We start from the raw sequence: 23,091 nt of genomic DNA, 5'->3' as shown, positions 1-23,091 counted from the left end.
GGAAGAAATGTAAAGATCGGTTATAGGGCCCAACCGCCTGACACGAACGATAACAGCTAGCAATGTGAAATTTTGTAGCTTCCCGAAGCCTAGAGGTCTGAAGCACCTTTTCCCCATGCGAAGATACTCACAAATCAACCTCGAGAACATCTAACCAACGTACAATGAATCATATTGAGCATGTTCTCATCGACGACCGCTTCTTTTTCTAATATCACGAACATACTTTCCATACTGGGTGCAGATATTAACCTGACCTTAACCTAGTAACAGAATATGTACGCTCAAAACAGTCAACTGTATACAAGAAGGCACGTCAAAGCGGTCCTCCTAGGCAGAACATTAGCCAGATAGACAATCTGCCGAAAACTACGCGTGAATACTGAATGAAGTATTTCTTCGTCTTAGGATTTAGGTGCTTCAACAGATCGGGCAATTGGTTACGGAGGCCAGGAGTATACAAAATGATTCAATTTATCCTGGCCGAATACCGACCAACAAAGAACCAATTAAGCACGATCCTGAGAAGTAAAAAGCGCCAAAAGGAGGGCAAAGATAGAGAAAGGCTAATGACAAGTACAAGTTTTACGAGAAGGTGAAGCAATCTCGTAAGGGCTACACACTAAAATTTGTGGAAAGAAATCACAAACGAGCACTAGCTTGTCGACAGGCGGAAACAATACTTCGATGAACACCACTATGGCGAATTTGCAGAAAAAGGCCTAAGAATCCCCATGGAAAATAGTAGTCTTTCAGGACCTGAAATCCAAGAAGGCAAATGATAAATCGGGTTACTGAAGCCAGCAAAGCAGCCAGCATGTCCCGCCTAATGTACACTGCCAAGACAAGCTGGCAACGGCGCTCACTGGGTCATTTTCAAGATTTAGGACGAGGGGAATCTTTCGGAGGAATGACTGGAAGCAGTTGGGTGATCGGCTCGACTACTGCAACTATCGCGGCATAACGCTGACAAACGCCGCCCATAAAATGCTCTCTAAGATTCTGTTGTGCCAGCTCCCATCGATAGCACAAGGTTTCGCAGGGAATTATCAGGCGAGTTTCAAGGGGGCTCGCATAACTTCGAACCAAATTTTTACCGTTCGACAGATCTTGCAAAAATGTCAGGAGTACAATGTACCCACGCATCACATCTTTATTTTACCTACCTTCCAATCAACGTCCATCAAAACCAGCTATGCCAGATAAATGCACAAACTGACAAGACTGAATAGTCAGACTGATGCTACATTGGATCGAGTGGCGTTTCGCGCGCATCTCGCGGACACTCTCGAGTCCCTTTGAGACGCGGTGTAGGTTGAGATAAGGTGACGGCTTATCCTGCATGCTTTTTAACATCACTCTTTAGCTTGAGGAGGTAATCTGAACAACGGCCATCGAAACGAGACACGATTTTTAGCTAAGAATAACCAAAAAATCCGATATGAACTGTTATTGTGAGTAGTGATACAATGCTTTCTTTCTTCTCAAACAAAAAGAAATAATGATGTGATAGAAATATTATTATTATTATTCTATCTTTCCCTTGCTCAAGAACTTTCTTACGATGGAAAACATCCTGTACAGGAATAATGCCAAATGACCCAACTTTGTATCATTCTACAAAAGAGCAATTTTGATCTCATACAGGTTTTAATTTTGAATGGAAATCTATTCTTATTAAATAGGTTTCAAAAACAATACAGTAGTTTTAACATGAAATATGAATCGTTAACTAAACTCTTATTTCGCACCTAATTTGACAAAATATTTTTCCTTTCGGCTTTTCTCTTCTCCGTCTGTGCCACCCGTTTTTGTTTGTCGATTTGCTGCCTTTTTTCCTTCAACAGGTTCGCTTCCTTGGTTGCCTTCTTCTGTTTGTCCATCATCTTACGGTACAGTTTCTTATGCCTTGATTTGACCATTCTCGCTCGCAGCGCTTCCTCCTGCTTGGTCAGCTGTTTCTGCTCCTTTGGATTTTCTTTGAAAATTTTTCCGCTGACTACCGTCATCTTCTTCTTTTTCTCTTGCCTTTTATTATCTTCTTCCTCCGGATGTTCCTCATCCTCCTGATCAGCGTTCTCTGGCTTACCCTCCGTTTTGTCTCCGGAATTGTACATTTCTGAATTTTCTTCTCGGAAAGCTTTTTCCAAAGCGTAATCCAGCTGAACCTGCTTGCGAGCAGTTTCTTCCTCTAAACGATGCTGCTGCTCATCCGCCTCTTCGTCATCGGAAATTCCATCCTCGCGATTCTGCTTTTCGAAATCATTACCTTCCTGCAAATTGACTTCCTCAGGTGGAACGTAGATCGCGTCATCACGGTGAAACGGTGACAAATGGGGTGGCAAAATTGCACCGATCAAATATTTGTTAGTTGGCAAAAGCTTTCTCTGATTAACGCTGTCGAAGATCCATTGTGGTTGAACGTAATCTCGAGAAATGTACTGCTTGCTGAGACTTGGTCGATCTACAATTTGATGTGTGATGGTTTCGTCGGATTCATCAAAAGTAGCGCCAACAAAAAGATTTTTATCCCACGAAACTCGACCGCCGAAACAACGAATAATAAATACAAGTGGCTCACGAGGGACCTCCCGGTTGATGAAAAATTTAAAGCCTTTAAACAAAGTCTTCAGTTTGTTTAAGCTGACGGCTTCCTCTCGGATTTTCCTTGCTTGCTCCGAGTCCTTATCACCTTCCAACAATTGGAAATCGATGACCTCCTCTTCTTCCTCTACTGTTCCACTGTCCGATCGCAACAAGTCCATGTTCAAAGCAGCGATTCGCTCCGAAACAAACGTATCTTCACTGGTTTGACTGTTGTCAGAATCCAACGAAACAGAAAACGTCGGGGGATAGACCAAATTTAGTGTATTATACAGTCTAAAATTGACAAAACCAGCCATCACAGTGAAAAAATCGGCAAACGAACGCATAATTTTAAAGTCTACATATTCTTTTCTTTGCGGCTGGAAGGGGAAATAATGCGGTACAATCCACGTGACCAGCTCTCCTTTAATGTCCGCCTGAAAGTAGTAGCCTTTAATTGAAACAAACACCTTTCTCAGGGCTTTTGCTGCGATCACATAATGCATAAACTCAATTGTTAGTCTCCTTGCTAGCGAAGTAAGATCTCTTGTGATAACTTTCGTCGCTGGGAACGTACTGAAGAGAAACAGCAATGTCATGCAATCGTCCAACTCCTTAAGCGCATCCATAAAGGTAGGAAAACGTTCCTTGATAATATGATCTAGCTTTATTTCCGGGTAATTGGCCATCCGAACGTTTTTAAGCAAATTATTTCCTTTAGCACGAGCGTGTGCTATACGTCGGTTGAAAATTTTTCTATCTCGTAACGTCCAGACAATTGGCTCATGCAGCAAGAAAGTTATATCCTTTTTATGGAACAAAATTTTAATATCAGTACTGCCCCGCTGGGCAATTACTCGGTGTTTGGGTTCCCGAGGATAGATTCCTTTCAAGATACATAACCGACGGAAATCCTGCATGGAAAGCTGCAGTTTACGCATTGCTGCCTTTCGCGTCATGTACTGGGCCCCCTCGCCGGATTGATACTAAAACAGCAAAAATAAATAAAACATAACCTTCAAACATGAACGGTATTCCATACCTTATGATTTCGTTTCACCATCCTGCGTTAATAAATGTTGTAGAATGTTTTCTGCAGGCTTCCGAAAACAACTGATCTTCTGTGACAACTTTATAAGCAATAGTTTTACACAAAAATCAATTTTTTAACGATTAAACCAGAACCGCAAGCGAACATGCTCGTGCATGCCTGATAAAAGAACAATATTTTGAAGTCAGGCAAACAAAAAAGCACGTTGCTTTCAATGTTTTCTTTTACACACAGCGCCAGAGATGCCAGATATTAAAGAAGCCCAAGTTTTAATATTCACTACCCAGATACGAGAAAAAATCTTTTGCAGGTATTTAGGACTAATAAAACTCTGCAATGATAATAAACTTGATCCTAAATCTTCAAAATTTCAAGCATCTATTATAACTGTAAAAATCGACATTGTATCCATTTTCTCGATAAGCAATTGAAAACAAAACATGAACTCCGTTTTAACCCGGATTTTTTAGTTTTTAATCGACAAATCTGCAAGTCTGCTAACTTTGTACAGTGCACACTAAAAATTATTTTGGAAGGGAAAAATCGAATGCTGAAATGATAAAAGATGTGAGCCGTCAAAATTAACGCCATCACTTATACAATAAGGACTGTTCAAAAATTACGCAACACAAAAACGCTGCTCGCGAATCTTTCCAAAAGGGCCATTCTGCAAGATGCACCCCATCGGCAGGCAACCATGTTTTCGCCGCCAACATCTCGTGTGCGAAAATGAGATAGCATTTCATCACTTCGTTTCACTCGACAGCCAGCAGCGTGATTTGGGCCCGCTGTCAAATTTTGAGCCCAGGACATGCTGTCGCTGACGTTCACTGCAGCTCGATATAGAGATGTCGATGGGGTGGCAAGATGTAAACAAACCGAGTAAGGGTTTCTATCCCAATGCTAGTCCAAGGGGCTTAAACCCTACCGCATAAAATCCTGTAGATGCAAGCTACTCCGCAATATGCATAACCCCAACAAACATTTGTTTTCGAATACTATAGTTTATTCAACCATTGTACAGCTAATTACAGGGATACCTCGATATAAGACAATTTATAATTTCAAAAAGTTGCCTTATATCGAAACATGATTTTTTTAAAAGAAATTTGCATTAGCGGTCGCCAATTTTGCTCTGTGGTGTGTGTTTTTTGAACTACCCAGTAAACCACTTGGTTTGTATATCTCGATTGCAACTGAGATATACGAAATCATATCTGAACGAAAAACTACAACGTATACAGCCCTAAGGGTTGTACGAAAGGGTGACGTAGGACTATATCAGATCATCAGGTCAAAGACTAATGCAAACTGCATTTCTGGCATATGTATGTTTATAAGAATCTGTGAGTGCCATTGTTTAAGCGAATGTTTAAAAGAGAAGAGCGAAAAATTCAGATTCAATTCTTTATTGAATGCAATGGTGGCTTTGAAATACGTGGACGGAGGTTCATAAGCACAACGCCAGCAACCATTGAGACATAGAGATTTCTTTTAAAAATCACTTGTGTGCATCACAAAGGTTGAAATGATAATGAATGACCAATTTCTGTTTTATTTGTATGAGAGTCCTTATCTTCCTACCATAGGGGTGAGCGGTCTGAAACCATCATAAAATAAATAAATTCAAAATAAATTCATGCCTCCAAAGAACCCCACATGCCAATTTTGGTTCCTTTTGCTTGATTAGTTCTCGATTTATGAGGAAATTTGCATATTATTTGTATGGGAACCCCCCTCTTAGAAGGGAAGAGGTCTCAGTACATCTTCGAAAAAATCCTGCCTTCTGAAACCCCCACATGCCAGATTTGTTTCTATTTGCTGGATTTGTTCTCGAGTTTTGAGAAAATTTGTGTTTTATTTGTATAAGAGCCCGCTCTCTTACGCCCTCCTTAGAATTTCTCTCTCACCTCGCTATAAAACTGCTGGTCATTTTATCTATCCAACGACATATAAATTGTTCAGTTTCGTTCAGTAGTTTAGTAGTTATTAGCATTTGAAATCTTTCATTCAAACGTTACACTTCTATTTTCGTTTTCATAAAGTGCTACCCAGTCCCAGTATAGTAAACAAAGACGTAGTCCTACGTCAAAAATTATATTTCACGTCATATAAGAAAATATATATACTAAAGTGGAGGCGATATACGTGCGAAAATTTTGACAATTATTTGTAATTCTATTTTGCGCAGTTTTATAACACGCAACCACAGATAACAGACATCCAAGCTAGAACAAATTTTTCGTAATTTTCTGTGTAAAAATTCAAACGAAAAACCGTTAAAATTACAACAGTTATCAAACGCCGCCTAGCCTACGAATTGTCAAACTAAATTGACTGTCAATCACCGTCAAGTATTTCCGTCAATAGAGGTTTTCCGTCAAAAAATTTTTTTTCACTAAATGTTAGGTTTTGACTCTTAGAAATGATACCCATATAAAAATTTCTTTATTAAAGCCCCTAACTACTGTAAAAATGAAAAACTAAAAGAAGTATATATTTCAACCCGTCACTTCTCGGATGTATTACATGCCTTTTTCTACCAGTGTCCTCTATTTTCACCACTTCGAAACCATCTGTGCTACTCTTTACTCTTGTGGCAAGCAACACACGAAACGAAAAAAGGTAATCTTTTGCTTTTCATTCGTTTTGTCCTTTTCACTCAACCGCTGATACACATATGTCAAAATTTGTTGTGCAGTGTTGCCAGAAAATCTGAAAATTTTAATACACAGTGCTGCCGAAACGAATTTTTTAAAATTCAACATTCGTGATTTGGTGAAAAAAAATTCAACATTTTTGCAATTTGCATTGTTTAAAATTCTAGAGTAAATTCTAGAGTCAACGAAAGAAATATATTTTTGCACCATTGTCACTCGTATTGGGAGTACTTTCGAGAAAAAATAAGAAGAGAAGGGGTATGATATGACGGAAAACCTCTATTAACGATGAGAGATAACACTTGAAATAACTATCGATATTACGGGGCTATAATCACAGAGAACAGATTAACAGGCTCGAAGGAAGTAATCGATTTTTTGTGTGTAAAATCTGTTGGTAGCGCCCTCCAGAAATAGTTTGCCAAACGCATCAAAAAATATGCATGTACCTTTATCAATATTTCTTTGTGCTGGAGTTACATAGCAGCGATGGCAGCGACATCAAGATTTAGTTTGCCACTTACTGCTCGAGGGGTGCTCTATTGAAGGATTACTTGTTGATTACATAAAAACCTTTTACACACTTTTTGTTAATTACCTGGTAGTCTGTTCTCTGTGCTATAATATCGATGATTTGACGGATACTATTTCGAACAGAACTAGTCAAACATCAACAGTAATAATAATGATAATAGAGGTTTTCCGTCAAAAATTTTTTTTTCACTAAATGTTCGGTTTTGACTCTTAGAAATGATACCCATATAAAACTTTCTTTATTAAAGCCTCTAACTACTGTAAAAATGAAAAACTAAAATACGTATATTTCAACCGGTCACTTCTCGGATGTCTTACATGCCTTTTTGTACCAGTGTCCTCTATTTTCACCACTTCGAAACCATTTGTGCCACTCTTTACTCTTGTGGCAAGCAACAAACGAAATGAAAAAGAAGGTAATCATTAGCTTTTCATTCGTTTTATCCTTTTCACTCTACCGCTGATACACATATGTCAAAAACTATTATGCAATGCTGCCAGAAAATCTGAAAATTTTGATAAACAGTGCAGCCGAAACGAATTTTTTAAAACTCAACATTCGTGATTTGGTGAAAAGAAACTCAACATTCTTGCCATTTGCATTGTTTAAAAAATCGTAGTAAATTCTAGAGTCAACGAAAAAAATATATTTTTGCACCATTGTCACTCGTATTGGGAGTACTTTTGAGAAAAAATAAGAAAAGGAGGGGTATGATCTGACGGAAAACCTCTATTAGCATAACAACACGATAACATCAAAAGAAGACCGAATTTTGCCACGTGTGTGTCACAAATCGCAAATCATTTCTAACGATGAAGTTTGACGATACTATCGATACCATACTAGTTTCGATAGTATCAACAAACCTTTGAACCATTCCCATCGTTCGGTTTGTTTACTGATGAGCTTTTGATGTTTTTTTGGTTTTTGCATACCCCTCGCATTTGTTAGTTTGGCGATTCGTTTGATGGCGGCGCCACTCGCAAGCATTTATCAAAACTGAGATCCAATATGTCTTATGTCCAATCCAATATTAGCCAACACGAAATACGCGTGTATATACATGATGTTTACCTCATTTTGGGGAACAGCTGATGCTGGAGGAACAAACCGAAAAATAACGATTACTAGTTGTGTTTCTCCGTTTGTCACACTGCAGAGCACATATTTCGCTCGAATTTTTCATCCTGTTCCAAATTCAAGCTCATATTTTGAAAATTTGCTGGTATTTAAGCCTGCGGAAGACGAAATTCATTCTGTACCTTGGTGACAAAGGAATGCATCTCTTTTGTTTACTGTTGTTGTTTGCATCATTTTCAAGCACCAATACACACATAACTGGAAAGCTCTATACATAAGTTTCATGGAAAATAAGATGTTATAAAAAAGTTTTATTTCTATCGCCGATGTTTTCAGCTAGAATGACAAGTTAAAGTTGTATTTCGGATGTACAGCTAAGCTTTTATCGATCATTTACAACTGAGTATTCGCGACTACGACAGTAAAAGAGATTTTTAAGCCTGTTCGCACTCACACGAAAACCCTTGCCGAATTGTCAAAACTTGCGTGAAAACAAAAGCAGAAATACTTCCTTCTCTTTTTTTCTCACATAAAAATCAAACAAATATCAGCAACTTCGTAGTGACGAATTGCCGGCATTGAATAGCGGGCGAAGCGATGACGATGAGTACAGCGCAGATCAGTAACACAGAGAACAGACTACCAGGTAATTGACAAAAAGTGTGTAAAAGGTTTTTATGTAATCTACGAGTAATCTTTCAATACAGCTTTCCACGAGCGATAATGGCGGTTATTGAGCACAAGTGGGCACAATCTTTTGACATTCATTGGAGGAGCGTCGAGTTCGCCCTGGCGGAGTTACTATGGAAACATCCATGATTGTTTGTTGTTCGAGTGTAAAAATATAAACATTGTTTCATTTTGCAGATCAGCTCAAGTGGAACATAATTGAACGGATTCAAACTTTTGTAGTGGTTTGTGGCCATAATTTCCTGAAAGCACCGGCTCAGGATACTTTCTACAATCGTGCGAATTAAACATTCGAATGCACTCAGAGGCAAACGTGAACATTGAACTTCATATTAGTCGAACCGTTGCCAAGTTTGCCCTCGAACAGCGTCTCGTTTTGATAAGAAACTTTCCGCTGCGTATTTGGCCATTCTCGCTGAAATATCCGAAAACTGCGAAGCCACAATTCATAAAACTTGTCCGTTCAACTATGTTCCTCTTTAGCTGATCTGCAAAATTGAACAATGTTTACATTTTTACATTCGAACCTTGATTCGAACAACAAACAATCATGGATGTTTCCATAGTAACTCCGTCAGGGCGAACTCGACGCTCCTCCAATGAATGTCAAAAGATTGTGCCCACTTGTGCTCAATAACCGCCATTATCGCTCGTGGAAAGCTGGATAGAGCACCCCTCGAGCAGTAAGTGGCAAACTAAATCTTGATGTCGCTGCCATCGCTGCTATGTAACTCCAGCACAAAGAAATATTGATAAGGGTAGAGTGACTATATACAGAGTGGCGCCAAGTCATCCCAAATGTATGCAATGCGGTTTATCCTAGGTTTTTCTTTCTCTTTCCTGCATACGCGTTAGATAGGTTGTCTGCTCGATTGGAATGACACTGACAGATAATTATCATTCCAATTTTGACATTGTCGCCACTCTGTATATAGTCACTCTAGATAAGGGTACATGGATATTTTTTATGCGTTTGGCAAACTATTTCTGGAGGGCGCCACCGACAGATTTTACACACAAAAAATCGATTACTTCCTTCGAGCCTGTTAATCTGTTCTCTGTGGTATAGTGACGAATTGTCGGCATTGAACAGCGGGCGAAGCGATGACTAGTGATGTCCGGTAATCGCTCGATTAATCGAGTAATCGATTAGAGCATGGAATAATCGAATAATTTCTAATCGAATACTGCCGGCACAAGTAATTCCATAATCGAATAGTTCAAATGAGATAAAAAAATGCGAATAATCGCCATTAATCGTTCATAATCGTCTGATTAATCGAATTTTTTAAACGAATTATTCGAATATTTGTGGTCGAATACTACTAGCATGTAGAGTGACTATATACAGAGTGGCGCCAAGTCATCCCAAATGTATGCAATGCGGTTTATCCTAGGTTTTTCTTTCTCTTTCCTGCATACGCGTTGGATAGGTGGTCTGCTCGATTGGAATGACACTGACAGATAATTATCATTCCAATTTTGACATTGTCGCCACTCTGTATACAGTCACTCTACTAGCATGATTACTTAACTAATCGATTAGTGCATACATCGCTAACCGATTTATCGGTAATCGAATAATTGAAAATTTCGGACATCACTAGCGATGACGATGAGTACAGCGCAAATCAGTAAGGGTACCGCCAGAGTGTAAGCGACATGTGACGCGACGCGACATTTCTTGCTGTAGTTATACGCGCAGCCCTTTTTCGCCCGAAGGAGGACTGTGCATTTAGCAACATGAGAGCGAAGTCGTGTCGCGTTTACTCTGTACGGGGCCTAACTTGTTATAGAGATGTCGATGGGGTATATATATACTATATATATATATATATATATATATATATATATATATATATATATATATATATATATATATATATATCGCCGTCACAGCGAATCACAAGAGATTGATTACTGGTAATCAGAGGTAATCAGTAAAGTAATCAAAAATATTTTTTTTCAAAGGTGCGTAGTAATCATTGCTGTTGGAAACCCCTTGCGCCAAGTAAAACTATAGTATATATATATATATATATATATATATATATATATATATATATATATATATATATATATATATATATATATATATATATATATATATATATATATATATATATATATATATATATATATATATATATATATATATATATATATATATATATATATATATATATATATACTATAGTTTTACTTGGCGCAAGGGGTTTCCAACAGCAATGATTACTACGCACCTTTGAAAAAAAATATTTTTGATTACTTTACTGATTACCTCTGATTACCAGTAATCAATCTCTTGTGATTACTATAAATTAATTGTGATTACCAATGATTGCTTAGGATTATCATTGATTACTCTACTGATTACCATTGATTGCCTAATTAATTCGTAAATGGTTACAAAAGTAATCTCTGATTACTACGCACTTTTACGCCTTACTGGAAACCCCTTGACCTAGAGTTTTCACGGTTTTCACCTTTTTCAAATATTTGCCGAAGATACCGACTCGCATCTTTTCTCAATTGCTTTGACAGTTTGAACGTCAGCTGTTGCTTGTGGTGAGTACGTGATTGTCTCTGAAATGGTGAAATCGCGATGCGAAAAGCGTGCCGACGGGAAAAAACGAACGATACGAGCGGTGAATGTTTGCCTTCACCGAGCTCGCGTCTGTTTGTCTAAAAGTTTGTAAAACAGTTCAAAATCCGCTGAAGTTTTCGTTTCTTTTAAGTTTTTAAGCGTAAGGTGTTAAACCGGTTCTAGCGGTGTAAGAACAAGCCATATTTCACATTTTGCTTACGTAGAACGGCTTGCGAGTGACTCAGAAGAAAGCAAACATTTCGCAAACCACTGCGAAACGAGTTGAGAGACGACGTAAAATGTGCAGTGAGATTAACGACATCAATGCGGAGCCAGTATCAACTAATCCGGCCGACTACGGAAACAACCTAAGAATTATTGACTGCAGTGATCAGATACGGGACCTGCAAACAATCATTCGAGATAAGTAAGTAGCTTTCGGGTGCAGATAAAAGTAGTTTATGTTTAGTCAATGAAACTGTACGATGGCTATGTTTATTTTTAAGAAAACTTGTGCATTTGAAAGTAGATTGCATAGTATAATTTGATTCCAGCTGTAACAACACAATGTGGACTTATCCAACTTAGAATTAGGAACATAATCACAGAAACTCTACAAATTTAAACACTAATTTAAGGTATATCTAAGGCGTTATGTTTTTAGTTAAAATAATAAACATACCGCATGGTCAGTGATATAACAAAGAACTTGCACTAGACGGTCTCGAGAATAAATTATAATTCTTCATAGTTGTTTTACAGTGAGGTAAAGTTGTAATGAAGCGGAAAACTTTATACAGATCTGCTAAATCATGCGACGAAAAAAAAACAGAAAGTTAGCTGTTTAAACATGAAGGCAATTTAAAAACAAAGTAATTGATAAACATTTTAAACTGCGTTAGACTTTACGATAGACAGACAAACATTGCAAACGAGATTTGGTAATCAACGTTGAAACATCTCCCTAAAAAATCTTGTTTTTAGCCCTACAGTCCATGTGGTTTCGGGAAGCACATACTCCGTCGCACTAAAACTGACCCATATTTTCTATTTTTAGAAACACCACGCGGAGTGATTTTAAATTTTACGCCGATCGGCTAATACGGTTAGTGATAGAGGAAAGTCTAAATCAGCTGCCATACACAGATTGCTCGGTAGTGACACCGACCGGAGCGATCTACGATGGGTTGAAGTATCGATCCGGAAATTGCGGCGTTTCGATTGTTCGCTCGGGCGAAGCGATGGAACAGGTTTGTGTTTGCCTTCGGGGCGTTCTTTGATGTAGGTATGAGGTTACTGATGCCTGCTTGTCATACCAGGGACTACGCGATTGCTGTCGATCGATTAGGATAGGAAAAATTCTGGTTGAATCTGATGCGGAAACACATGCTGCGAGAGTTGTTTATGCGAGGTTCCCAGATGACATCGCCAGACGGCAAGTGCTGTTGATGTACCCTATCATGGCCACAGGAAACACCGTTATACAGGTGAGCAATGATGTAAGGTGGAAGAGAATAGTTTTATAGGTGGGATAGGGGTTTTCATCACAAGTTTATATAAAGTATATTGATCAAATCGACATCCAAGTTTGTCGCATTAACACTTTGATAATGGTGTAAATTGACGACCGCATGCCGGTCACATGTTTAAGTGTTTGTGTACAGAAAATGTGTTTTGGTTCGTCAAGCTTAGGGCTATTGAAGCTTCTATACCAAATTAACATCTATTTGTGTTTTAGTATCAACAATTTGAGCGCGAATAGTAGACTACCGAATTCTATTCAGAAATTTCTCGTTTCGTTGCGACGGACTAGCGACTAATAATGTATAATTTACATTTAAATTCAAGTTCGTGTAATTAGGCGGAAAGGATTTGAGACAGAATATGTCGAAAGAGGTTATAGGCGTGAATGCCGTCTAGAGAGTGCTTTCCCAAGTTATTTTCCATAGATTTTTGCCGCTGGCCAAAAGAAGCTATGCTGTCATGGACCAAATGGTCTGCGCCAAAGCGAGAAAGAAAAAAAAAGGCTATCAGGCCGGCTTTATGGTGAGTTGGTCTTCAAGGTATCAACCAGTAGATCCTTCAAAAGTGGCCCGAATGGCTTATTACCATGCTCGACTGTAAATCCGCCCCATAAAGAAAAGCAAAGCAAAGCCTAGGTGCTACATTCCGTTATCGAAACTTGACCTTCTGCAGGACAATTGCAAGGCCAGTTGCTACGATCCTATTTACTCTAACAGCCTCTCCCAGTCGAGATTCGAACATACGACGACTGGCTTCTTAGGCCAGCGTCATACACCGAAGCCAACTGGGAGGCAAAATCCGCCCCATATGGTAGTGTAAACCGTCAAGAACCCCATTGATACACTTGGCTTAGAATGTACTAGAGGAAGTGAATTTTCAGACCACGTCATTTCTGCTGTTGCACTTGTATAGAACCGCGGCATCGGACGGATTCTCTAATTTTACATACAGCTTAAGATCATTAGCAAACGAGAGTTGCGGACATCTATGCAGGAAATGGGCTGCAGCCAGAGGAATGGTTATCTGTAGTACCTATTTTGCACGATGGAACATTCGGAAGCACATCTGGAAACACCCTAATGGAGAGGCCTGGCTTCAGACCGACCACGTTCTGGTTGATGGTCGGCGCTTTTTTGATGTCGCAGATGTGCGATCCTTCCGGGGACCAAACGTCGACTCGGACCGCTATCTTGTAGTAAGCAAGATCCGCGCCCGGTTGTCCAACATATTCAAATCGAAATCAACGAGGCAGATTCGACTGAACATTCGGCGGTTATCAGCGGAACGAGATGCTGCAGAAGAAGACTGATGAGCGGATCGGTGAGCAAGAGAGAACCTGAACGAACAGTGGAGGCACATCCACGACGCGATCAGTTCTACAGCGCGAGGAGTGTTGGGTACTACTGTTGCAGCCACGTCCAGTGAGTGCCAACGAGTGATTGATGGGATGAATCGAGCCAGAAGCAGCCATATTGGCTGCAACTGTGACACGCCAGAGCAGACTCGCCAGACTCGAATGCGGCGTTCGAGGCATTACTCTTTTTAATTCTGCACACAAAATTCTCTCACGCATCCTGTTTCTCAGACTGAGTCCGTTGCAGGATACCTTTGTTGGCGAATACAAGTGCGATTTTCGAGAGGGAAGGGACGCTCCTTGGCGGACCAAATGTTCACCTTGCGACAGATCCTCGATAAATTCCGCGAATTCAACTTGCAGACTCACCATTTGTTTATAGACTTCAAGGCGGACGAACAGGGGCTTGCGATGGGTGCCATGTTTTTGTTGCCAACATCTCAGCACATCTCGACAAGGTTGGCAGCAAATCTACCTGTCAGGCGGGCGCTATTTCTTGCAATAGCGCGAATAGCGCCCTTCGTTAAGTCGACTGTCAAACACCGTTCGTTAAGATAGGGATAGCACCCCGCTGCGGACGAACGATGCAGTTAAACGAAATGAGGTGTGGCATATTATGCTTGAATATCGTTTTCCAACAAAACTGATTAGGCTGATACGTGCTACCCTTGATTGTTCAAAATCAAGCGTCAAAACACGGTCAAATCAAGCGGCGAAACACCGGACTCGTTTGTGACGTTAGATGATTTGAAGGAAGGTGACGGACTATCGAATTTGTTGTTCAACATTGCATTGGAAAATTCTCTTCGAAGGGCAGATGTGGAGAGATGCGGTACCATCATTATGAAATCTCATGTGCTCCTAGGGTTTGCGGACGACATCGATATCATCGCTGTTAACCGTAGAGCTGTGGAGGAAGCGTACATGCATCTTAGGGAGGAAGCTGCGAGAATTGAGCTTATTATAAATTCTACCAAAACAAAAGGCATGGTGGCTGGTAGAGTGCGTGGTAGCCCTTCGGTTGTTGGAACTCCGGTGGTGATAGATGAAGACACTTTGGAAGTGGTCGACGAATTTGTTTACCCAGGTGCGTTAGTGACATGTGACAGCGATGTGAGCCGTGAAGTGAAAGGCGGATAGCGGCTGCCAACAGGGTCTTCTACGGATTATGTAGCCAGCTTTGTAATATTATTTGAAACATTTATTTATTGTTTATATCAACAGACATATTATTGTTCTAATGATAATTTAGTCTATCTTGTACCCTACGATAAAACTGAACCTTGTCGTGGTGTAGGGCTTTTTAACTAATCAGTAAATAAACAGCGGTCACGTTTACTTCTGAATGTGGGTGTATATCAAAATACTTTTGTGATTTCAAGTGGGACTCGGGGTAAAAATTTACCAAATGTGATTGTTGCGTTGTTCAGAAAGTGCTTTTATTCCGTTTAAGAATAAGGCCAGTATGGGGATCTCTGACAATAGATGAAGTTTTCTGGGATTCATCCCTATTTATCACAACTGTCACAAATATCTCCGAAAAATGTCGGATTGATTGAGTTGCTCGGGGGCTTAGGGTTAGTAAGGGGATCTAAGCGGGATACCAGATCCGATTGGATGCCGAAGGACCACTCTGTAATGATTACGGGTAATAGCACTTCTTAGGTAGCAGATGGGAAAATTAGGTCAATTCGTGTCGCGTGTTCGAGTTTCGGCTAGGCGGTGCTGCTAGATAGAGTAGGATGTTTGCACTGGCCCCGTGGCTGTCCTGAGCTCTGATGGCCGCCCGCGGACTCTATCGATGGGACGGGATCGAGTCTTAAAGAGACGTTTAAGCCCAGAGCTTTACAGCACTTTGGTCTCGAGGGTTGGAAGGTGGGCGAGTCTCTATATTTTGAAGCTTCTGTCGACTACCGCGAACGTCCAGCTTGTGCTGCGCTCAATTTACTTTGTATCGTGGGAATGCACTGTGAATGCTAAGGGGATTAAAGATTAAATTTGCCCTGATAAGTTGATAACCACTAATGCTCCGAAATTTGTCTTACCTATTGGTTCATTTGTGGTTGTTTGTGTTGGAAAGCTGAAAGCGGGCGCGCGGTTGAAGACCGGTGTCAGGCGGGGCTGACGAATCCTCCACTTATTCACTATACCACATATTGCAACTCGAGTGGTACAAAAAGTCCAAAGCACATTTACAAATTCGATCTATTATTTTTCTTATCATCATCATTATCATCATCATCGTCATCATCATCATTATCATCATCATCATTATATTTAAAATATGACATTCCGGCCTTTGGCAGAGAGATCTTAGAGTCAGTTCGTGTAGTCCGCGCAGGGCCGAAACGCCTCCGCCTGCGGGTATAGGCGTGACGGCTATGCTTGGGGCTCTACCTGTGTTTTAGTGGGCGACAATGCCTGTTTCGTCAGGTAGAACTGATGTTTGAGGTCTCCCTGACACTTTGTTGACATCACAAAAGGGCCCAGCGCAGAGTTTTATACGCTATTAAGCGACCAGTTGGATAACCCGAGAAAAAGGAAAAAAGGAAAAAAAATGATAATTTAGTCTATCTTGTAGGAATAATATTTAAAAAATTCCCGCGAATAGTCCTACGATTTAGTTGAAAGTCGAACCCAGCTGACACTTGGCTGAAAACTCGTTGTAGCCCGACGATGGCTGCATAATTTGTCCTTCGAAATGGTAGTTGGAAGAACATTCTGCTACGAAGAGGTCGTGGTTGAGCTCGTAGACTGATATGATTGAGAAGTTATGGACAATCGGCCCTCGCCATTAGAAGATCAGTTACAAGGATTGCACGGCATAGTTTTCTCCTGCTTGCTAGAGTGTCCAGCCCAATTAGCATCAGGCGCGCTTCGCATATTGGTGGCTGGAGCGGATTGTTCCAAGGCAGGAGACGGAGGGCGAACCGAATGAATTTGCATCGTATTTTCTCTAACCGATCAACGCCGTTGAGATAATGGGGATTCCAGATCGCCGAGCAATATTTCAGTGTCGAACGGACGAGCGCACAATACAAATTCTTAAAGCAATGTATATCGGTGACGCTCTTCGCAGTTCTCATGATAAGGCTAAGACTGCGGGATACTTTAGCAACGATGTATCTGGTGTGACTTCCAGATCCTTGATGTAGGACTCTCTTTTATTCAGTTCACCGCCTAGATGATAGTTGAAAAGGATTGGCCGTTTTTTCCGGAGAACGATACAACTGAACAATTGCGAATGTCTAGAGAAGCTCTCCAGTTGCTGTTACAGAAATATGGCATCTTCTACTTTTTTGACCTCGTGATAGATCTTAAGATCACCAGCAAATGAAAGCCTGGGTCCTCATAGTGAAAAGTTGGCATCGTTGAAGTATAGCACTAAGGTGAGCGGACCCAGATGGCTGCTTTGTGAAATACCGGATGGTGCAATAAACTTGCTGGATAATGATTCTCCGATTTTAACAGCCACGTGCCGATCAGTCAAGTAGGACTTCAGCCAGAGCACGAAAGTGCCGCCAAGTCCCATCCTGTCAAGTTTGGCAATCGCCATTTCATGATTTGACTTATCAAAAGCAGCAGAAAGGCCGGTATAAATTGCATCCATTTGGAAACGGGTCGACATGGTATCCGTAGCATAAGTAGTAAATGAAAGGAAAATCGCCGATGAATTGCTTACAATGGTAGAACACCGGTCCCAAAATTAGTTTTTCAACTAGCTTGGATACCGCACGCATAATTATCGATGTGCTTTTTATCGCCTTTCTTATGAACCGGAAACATAAACGCCGTTTTCGATAGCGTGGGAAAAATTGTAAAGATGACGATGAGGAGCAATTAAACCTGTGGTGTATTTCTTGAGAAGAATAACTGGTATCCCGACCACTTCATTCCGGAGATTGCTTTTTGGATCATAGCATTACTCACATTAATAATATTCAACGAAAGCGCGGATAGTGGCACTTTATTTGCAGCCAAGGAGATTTGGTCAGTTGACAGTGTCTCACATGAAAATGTACTGGAGAACTTCTCGAAGAAAAGCTTAGTCAATTCTTTCCTTTACTCGTTGAAGTTTCTCCAAAACGAGTGCGGCGCAGTTTTCAGTTTACTATGTATATATTACGCAAGTAATTCGCATAACAGCGTTGGCTCGTACGTTTGTATGCATTGTTTATTTGCCTGTAATGATCACGCAGCAATAGTCCATCACATTTCGAGAGCTTTCTCAGAGCTGTTCTTTTCCATGTCTTCAAGCGTCGCAACTCTGCAGTCTGTCAAAATGCATGTTTGTTAGATAGAGGTGTGCGTTTGGGAACATGTAAACAGTGTGATTGAGGCTATTCGAGAAAGTCTGAACAGCAACATTGACATCGTTATTGTCTAGAATCTCGTTCCAATTGATATCTAGTAGTATATCTTGAATACCAGTGAAGTCAGTTCGTATAAAATCGTACCTAACGGCATCCGCTATGCTACAGAAATTCTTCGATATAATGGTGTAACGTGGGATGATGATAGACAGTTTTCGCAAGAGGATGTGCAGCTGCAGTTAGCCGAGGTGCGTAGTTTGTTTTGCTGACGAAACAAAGATCGAGCATTCGACCATTCTCATTAGTCACAGAGTTGATTTATCGCAGAAGGTAGAGGTTGTAGCTGCCCAGCACTGTACGCATACCATCATGGAAGGTAGATTGTGATGGATCTGCATAAAAGAATGCATCAGTAGAGGTCTGCCACTTCAAGCTAGGGAAATTGAAGTTGCCGTGGGCGGGAGGTCACGCGTTCGGTCAGGTGGCAGATAGAGCACACAAAGGTAAAGCGAATAGCTCTTTAGCTTTACTTGCACCCAGACTTGCTCGATGGTTGTTCAAGCACTATTCTCCACGATTTGTGCCTTGATTCTTTGGTGAACAGCAATCAGTACCTCACCGCCATTAGATCTGGAACTGTTCTGTGCACTCCTATCAGTTCGGAAAACTTCGTAGTAGTCTCGAAATATTTGGCACGATAAGGTATGCTCACAGAGCCAACTCTCCGTAAGAACGATGACGTCGAACGATTCGTCTGAACAGGCAAGAAAGTACTCGGCAACGGACGTATTCATGCCGTCATTCTGATAGTACAGTTGGAGGCTGGCAGGACGGAATTTGCTGCAGCAAATTCTCTTTCCAAAGCAGCTGCTTGCTCTCGTTGCGCGTAGCTATAGCGATAGGCCTCGACAAGCTATAATTTGGAAAGCGGTTGATTGCAGCTAACCTAGCGGAGTTGCATCAGAAAAAGGTTGATTGCAGCTAAGTTATCGGAGTGGCATCGCGCATCGGTAAAAGGTTGAGTACAGATAATCTGGCGGATTTTCGGCTATTTCCTGGAACGAGGTCAGCGGATCAGCCATTCATCGCGATGCTGCGTGAGATGCGTAGGAATTTACTGAAGATTTTGCTCGACTGAAGCGGGGTAGGAAGTGGCTTTAATAATGCCATATATCGTGCGTTCTGGTCTCGGCGATAAACTGCAGTTTGGCTAGAGGAGTGGGATGGATTGCGCTGTAGTTGTTTACGCCGACATTCGTTTAGTACGTCAAGCAAATTTTGACCAAAATCAACCCCTCCCCCTTCCCCCTTGTCACATTTGGTCATACATTTGAGACCCCCCTGAGGAAGTACGTCACGTCACGGGATGTGTCGTCGATTCAACACTACCTTAGATGCGAAATTTAATCCGAATATGGCATAAACTCTATCCTCCGGGAGCTTTTGAGTGAGGGGCAGTGTAAATTATACCGAAAAACCTTAAAAGCAGCCGTGGAACTTCGGTATGAGTTTATGTTCATCGATAGAGTTTAGCACGAATATCAAGGAAAAACATTGCCATTGGTCTCTGGTAGCACCCCGAGCCCCTCAGAAGTTTGTGCGACTGCTATTTGCAGTTGCAAAAATCTTTTAGGCAGGACGGTACTCAAGAAGCTCTTCAGTGGTGTACAGCATATTCTGTAAAGCCCTAATGGAGAGTTCATACTACATAGAAGAATAAATGAGTCCTGCTCACACATATATGTTAAAAAAAAGTTTTCATTCAAAAAATTTAACTATTTGTTTAAAATCCATCACTACGTTAATTTTATAGAAGCCTTAAATAGTTGTATCTTAAAATGAAGGCTAAATTATAATTCCTCGAATAAATTTTCCATTTGATTTTTTTTCATGTGACGTCACATAACTTCATACCCCCCCCCCCCTCCCTCCTACGTCGCAAATCGTCACGATTAAGCCAACATCCCCTCCTCCCTATGTGAAGTAATTCGCATAACAGCGTTGGCTCGTACGTTTGTATGCATTGTTTATTTGCCTGTAATGATCACGCAGCAATAGTCCATCACATTTCGAGAGCTTTCTCAGAGCTGTTCTTTTCCATGTCTTCAAGCGTCGCAACTCTGCAGTCTGTCAAAATGCATGTTTGTTAGATAGAGGTGTGCGTTTGGGAACATGTAAACAGTGTGATTGAGGCTATTCGAGAAAGTCTGAACAGCAACATTGACATCGTTGCCATGTTGAAAACACCGATTCTCTCCCCCTTCCCCGCTATAACCGTGACGTACTTTATGGATGCCCCCTACTGTGTAATTAGCTTTCTGACACGGATGAGAAGCCACTTAACCAGGTCCTGATAATAGTGATGATCAGTAGGCTGGACAAAGGGCTAAAAGCGCAGAAAGGATCAACGCTTTGATAATTTGGATAATGAATAACGGTATAGTTGCATTAACTGTGCTGTCTTGGTCGAGGTAGGTACGTTTTACAAGTCCCGTAGCCTGCAACTCCGTACAAAACTCGCGCTCTATAAGACACTAGTTCTCTCGGTCGTACTATACGGCCACTAAGCGTGGACGTTGAAAGAGAGCAACCGACAAGCTCTTGGTATTTTTGAACGGAAGATCTTGCGATCAATTCCTGGTAGCATATTCGACGAAGGAGTGTGGCTCACGCGCATGAATATACCAAGTATACAAAGGTGCGGATATTGTGAAACGACTAAAACACGGCATGCTACAATCGGCTGGCCATGTAGCAAGGATACCGGATGAGAGACCAGCGAAAACAATATTTAGCAGAGGACCCGACAGAGGTCGACAACTTGGAGGCAGACCCGTATCCGTTGGATGAGCGCTGTTGACGAGGATGCTAGAGCAGCGAGTGGTAGGGACGAGTGGAGAGCGACAGTCCAAGAACCAAAAATTCGGCCTTGGACGAATTCGGCGTGGATTCGACAAGCGGATTGGACTAGTAAGCAAGTAGTGGATTTGGAGTCAGGATTTGGCAGGAAGAACAGATGCCGGAGGAGTAGTTGAATGGCCTCTTTTGTCTTATTTGTAAAAAAGGAAATCGACACGAGTGAAACACTATCGAGGCATTGCATTGCTCAATTCTGGCTGTAAGGTGCTTCTGTTTTCTGTTCTGTAGACTGAGACTGTTTGCGTATTCCTTCGTCGCCGAGTACCAAGCTGATTTTCGTGAGGGTCGCCGCACGACGGAACAGATGCTTACCCTGCGCCAGATACTACCCAAGTTCCAGGAGTACAACTTTCAGACTCATCATCTGTTTCTGAACTTTAAGACAGCGTACGATTCTGTCAAACGAAATGCGCTATGGCAGATAATGCTAGAACATGGTTTTCGACGTAAATAGTTTAGATGATTCGTTCGACACTGGATAGGTTAAAGTTATGCGTCATAATAGCGGGCAAGATCTCAGCCGCTTTCGTGATGTTGGATGTAGTGAAGCAGGGTGGTACACTCTTTAACCTACTATTGACAATTGCATTGGAAGGTACAATACGAAGAGCAAAGGTGGAAAGGAATTATGAAATCCTCACATGCTTCTTGGCATTGCGGATGACGTCGATGTCAGCAAGCAATTTGAAGCTGTAGACTGAAAAATGGTGTTTACGGAACTTTTTCTACCATGTATAAAAAATATCAAAACGGGTGCCCTCAGAAGAGATTATATCAAAGCCTTAGAACTGAGTAATAGGTACCAGATCTTTTCATTTTTTCAATTTTCTCGCATTGACATTGACTAGATAGTTTTAACAATCAGAATTGTTTTACTGAGCTTATTCAATTTTGTTTTAATTCTTGGAAAATTGTGAAATCTAGAAATATTTTAAAATTGGTTTGGTACGTTATTTCTACTCCAAAAAAATACTGACAAAAGATTATTTCCGAAGTCTTTTTCTTTTCACAGCAAACGCGGCTTAAGCCTGCTGTTGATTCGGTTTTCCAAATTAGTTTTAAGAAATATCGTTGTTTCTCGTTAACCATGCAAGGTAAAAATATTTGCAAGCTGATCGGTGGAAACGATCAAATTTATGTGAAAAATGGATTATTTAACTTTCCGTAATGTCATTATTTTATATGTCAATATATTTAATATTTTCTTTTCTCTCTCTCCTTCTGTCAGGCGGTGAATGTCCTAAAAGATCACGGCGTTCCGGAAACATCGATAATCCTTTCCAATCTGTTCTGCACCCCGGTGGCTGCCTCGATGGTGGTGAAAGCTTTTCCGGACATGAAAATTCTTACCTCAGAACTGCATCCGGTGGCACCGAACCACTTTGGGCAGAAGTATTTTGGCACGGACTAACCCTCTACAACCGCTTGCCACTGGTTGGTACTGATACCGCTATACTAGATGTAACCTTCGGGTGCCACACTGCGTCACATATTTGTAACTTATTTATTATTTAGTGCTTTTTTGCAATCCCTTACGGTAAGAGGTTGTCGCGTCCCTTTTGTCAAAATTTTGACTAGTACAGTGTATGTCTCAAAAACTAGAACAAGTAAACTGATATTTAGATACAGTCAATATATGGATTCTTTAAAACCACTCGGTTGTTTTCTCAGATTAAGTATGTAACTCCATAAATGCGTATGATTTAATCAACAGTAAAAGTACACCAGCTTTATTTCAAGTCAATAATTTATTACAACTAGTACAATGATATTTACATCTTTGGTTTTTCTT

General features: G+C 40.8%; 2 protein-coding genes across 2 annotated transcripts; one reads left to right on the top strand and one right to left on the bottom strand.

Moving 5' to 3' along the window:
- Window positions 1–1,546: 1,546 nt before the first annotated feature.
- LOC128734876 (pescadillo homolog) lies at window positions 1,547–3,785 on the bottom strand. The gene is made up of 2 exons (XM_053829267.1): window positions 3,629–3,785; window positions 1,547–3,572 (listed from the first exon to the last, which is right to left on the bottom strand). Exons 1-2 carry the CDS (start codon window positions 3,647–3,649, stop codon window positions 1,752–1,754), a joined length of 1,842 nt encoding a protein of 613 aa, XP_053685242.1. The 5' UTR covers window positions 3,650–3,785; the 3' UTR covers window positions 1,547–1,751.
- Window positions 3,786–11,234: 7,449 nt separating this feature from the next.
- LOC128737068 (uracil phosphoribosyltransferase homolog) lies at window positions 11,235–22,935 on the top strand. The gene is made up of 4 exons (XM_053831620.1): window positions 11,235–11,616; window positions 12,247–12,439; window positions 12,509–12,676; window positions 22,528–22,935. Exons 1-4 carry the CDS (start codon window positions 11,489–11,491, stop codon window positions 22,708–22,710), a joined length of 672 nt encoding a protein of 223 aa, XP_053687595.1. The 5' UTR covers window positions 11,235–11,488; the 3' UTR covers window positions 22,711–22,935.
- Window positions 22,936–23,091: the final 156 nt, after the last annotated feature.

Source organism: Sabethes cyaneus, chromosome 2 (genome assembly GCF_943734655.1).
Source record: "Sabethes cyaneus chromosome 2, idSabCyanKW18_F2, whole genome shotgun sequence".
Lineage (NCBI taxonomy): Eukaryota > Metazoa > Arthropoda > Insecta > Diptera > Culicidae > Sabethes > Sabethes cyaneus.
Note: the sequence above shows the minus strand (reverse complement) of the source record. Positions and strands in the feature narration are given on the sequence as shown.